Genomic DNA, 2500 nt, shown 5'->3' with positions numbered 1-2500 from the left:
GCATAAAGAAGATCTGTAAAGTTGCAAACACTAAAGTCTCAAATCCAAAGAGATATTCTTTATAAAAGTTAAGAGTCAGCCACGCCTACCTAAAACACCTCGTTCTAACACGCCCCCACATATCTACATCACTGTGTGGGAAGATTTGCATAACGCCGCCCAAATGTTCACGCAAAGAAAGAAGGCATAACTTTTATTCTCGCTGTAGTATTGTTGTTGCCGTGTGTTTCGTTGTGAAAGCGAAACTACTTTGTTTGGTCTTCCAAAAGAGGACGATATCGCTTCGTCATGCCTAGAGCTGATCCGTGCTGGACGCTGGGGAAATACATCAACATCGCCGGATCGGCTTTCACCGTGGACGAAGCGGAGTCCAGCCCGGGGTCGTCACATGTGGTTGCCGCAAGTCTCCGCTCACTCTAGCCCGCTGTGTGTGACACTGTGTTTCGTTGTGAAAGCGAAACTACATTGTTTGGCCTTCCAAAAGTGGTATATCAGTGGAAATGAATCCTCATAATTATATTCTAGACGTACATAGAATATAATAGCATTAAAGAGCAGCATAAGGGTTTATCGCTCAGGGATCGTCCACTCTTTGAGAACCAGCCACATTTATATTAGAGTTTTGAGCAGTCATTCACACAGATTCAGACTCACGTGTGTGTGTGTGTGTGTGTGTGTGTGTGTGTGTACCTGAGCGTCACACAGGCGCAGGAAGTCCACGCTCAAGTAGGCTTTAATGCCATCGATGGCTCCAGGCAGTGTGACGCCGCGCAGCAGCAGGACAACGAGGACGACATAGGGCATCGTGGCTGTGATCCACACCACCTGCACACACACACGCACAGACACACACACTCACACACAGTCACACACACACACACATGCACAGACACACACACACAGACACACACACACACACTCACTCACACATGCACAGACACACACACAGAAGATATTTTGTAAATTTCCTATCATAAATATATCAAAACTTAATGTTTGATTAGTAATATGCATTGCTAAGAACTTCATTTGAACAACTTTAAAGATGATTTTCTCAATATTTAGATTTTTTTGCACCCTCAGATTCCAGATTTTCAAATATTGTCCGATCCTAACAAACCATACATCAATGGAAAGCTTGTTTATTCAGCTTTCATGTGATGCATGCATCTCAATTAAAAAAAACTGACCCTTATGATTGGTTTTGTGCTCTAGGGTCACATAAAGTAGAAAATAAATGAGCTCATAGAATATTAATTCTGATCTACTGACACGGATGATCAGCATTTTCTCGCTACACTGATTTGTGGGAAATGCCAAAAGTGCAGTGTTGACTTCAGTCTTCACTCCCAAAGCAGTTGCTGTCACACAACAGAGTCCCACACCCAGTGACCCACAGCGAGAGCTAGTCTGAGTGTTCAGAGCTAGTCTGACTCTTTGTGTGAAAGCAGCAGCGGGATTCTCCCGTCACACATGTGGGATTCCATCCCGAGGAAGCAAACATGTTGATCAGAGTTCATTACAGTAATCTCTCCTCGAGCGGAGCTTGTGATTAAGATGTCTGTCTCTCCGCGAGACGCTTGACAGCCGTTACGTCTTTAGGAAACAGATGATGCTTTATCAGCCCTGAAGAGTGTTCACAAGCAAGCTTTACACACACACTATCAGCTGAAGAGAACTCAAGCTGACGAACTGATCCTTTATACGATCTTCCAACTGAAAATTACACTAAACCAGCAGATAGCTCAAAAACTACTGACTTTATGATTATATGGAGAATAATAAAGTAAAGTCCCTAAACTCTGACATTACAGCTTCTTCAGATCAGCACATCGGTTTCTTTAAAGCACTTTTAGAGGTTTTTATTGTTTAATTAAAAACTCTGCTATACCACATTAACAAATAAGAAAAATAACTACTAAAATGCTAGTTTTGTAAATAAGTTGTGTGCAAAACTCAAGCATTTTAAGCGAAAGCCTTTTTGATCAAAAAGTTGATCAAGCTTAAATGTGTTTCTAAATAAGTCCAAACCAGTTTTATTTTACTACCACTCAGATACTAGAATAGGTTTAATTCATACTTTGAGTTTGTTTTTATAGTTTCTGTTTTAATTTAAAGTTTTAGTCAAAGCTTCAGTAACACTGTTGCAAATGTCATACTAAAAGCCCATTGTTCTGTCTTCCACGTGACTGCAGATGATAAACAGCACCTGTCCGCTGTTTGCCGTCATGAGTTTGTTTCAGGAACACAAACACCTTCTGCCTTGAGAGCCAGTGCACATCCGATGGAAACAGCGCTGTCACTTTAAGACCTGCTGTGTTAAATCACACACTAAAGGAAACTTTCTGAAGGTCACGTGCCTTTGAAGATGGGGCAGATCTTCCAGACTCCTGCTGCTCCTTCACGGTTGTACTGGCCCAGAGCTAGCTCCATATAGAAGAGCGGCATCCCAGCGATCACCATGAAGAAGAGGTACGGCACCAGGAACGCACCTGACACA

At 42.3% G+C, this 2500-nt stretch overlaps 1 protein-coding gene across 1 annotated transcript in view; it reads right to left on the bottom strand.

Moving 5' to 3' along the window:
- The window catches only part of slc6a3 (solute carrier family 6 member 3), a 17929-nt gene that overhangs the window by 12278 nt on the left and 3151 nt on the right, over positions 1 to 2500 (bottom strand). Inside the window, exons 3-5 of the mRNA XM_016242293.1 lie at positions 2361 to 2492; positions 1273 to 1361; positions 691 to 825 (exon numbers count right to left, since the gene is read on the bottom strand). Of these exons, the coding sequence (XP_016097779.1) occupies positions 691 to 825; positions 1273 to 1361; positions 2361 to 2492 (356 nt within the window). The remainder of the gene's footprint in view (positions 1 to 690; positions 826 to 1272; positions 1362 to 2360; positions 2493 to 2500) is intronic.

The sequence above is a fragment of the Sinocyclocheilus grahami genome, unplaced genomic scaffold, assembly GCF_001515645.1.
Source record: "Sinocyclocheilus grahami isolate Dianchi unplaced genomic scaffold, SAMN03320097.WGS_v1.1 scaffold654.1, whole genome shotgun sequence".
NCBI classification, from domain to species: domain Eukaryota; kingdom Metazoa; phylum Chordata; class Actinopteri; order Cypriniformes; family Cyprinidae; genus Sinocyclocheilus; species Sinocyclocheilus grahami.
The sequence above is the reverse complement of the archived record's forward strand: the minus strand, read 5'-3'. Positions and strand labels throughout refer to the sequence as shown.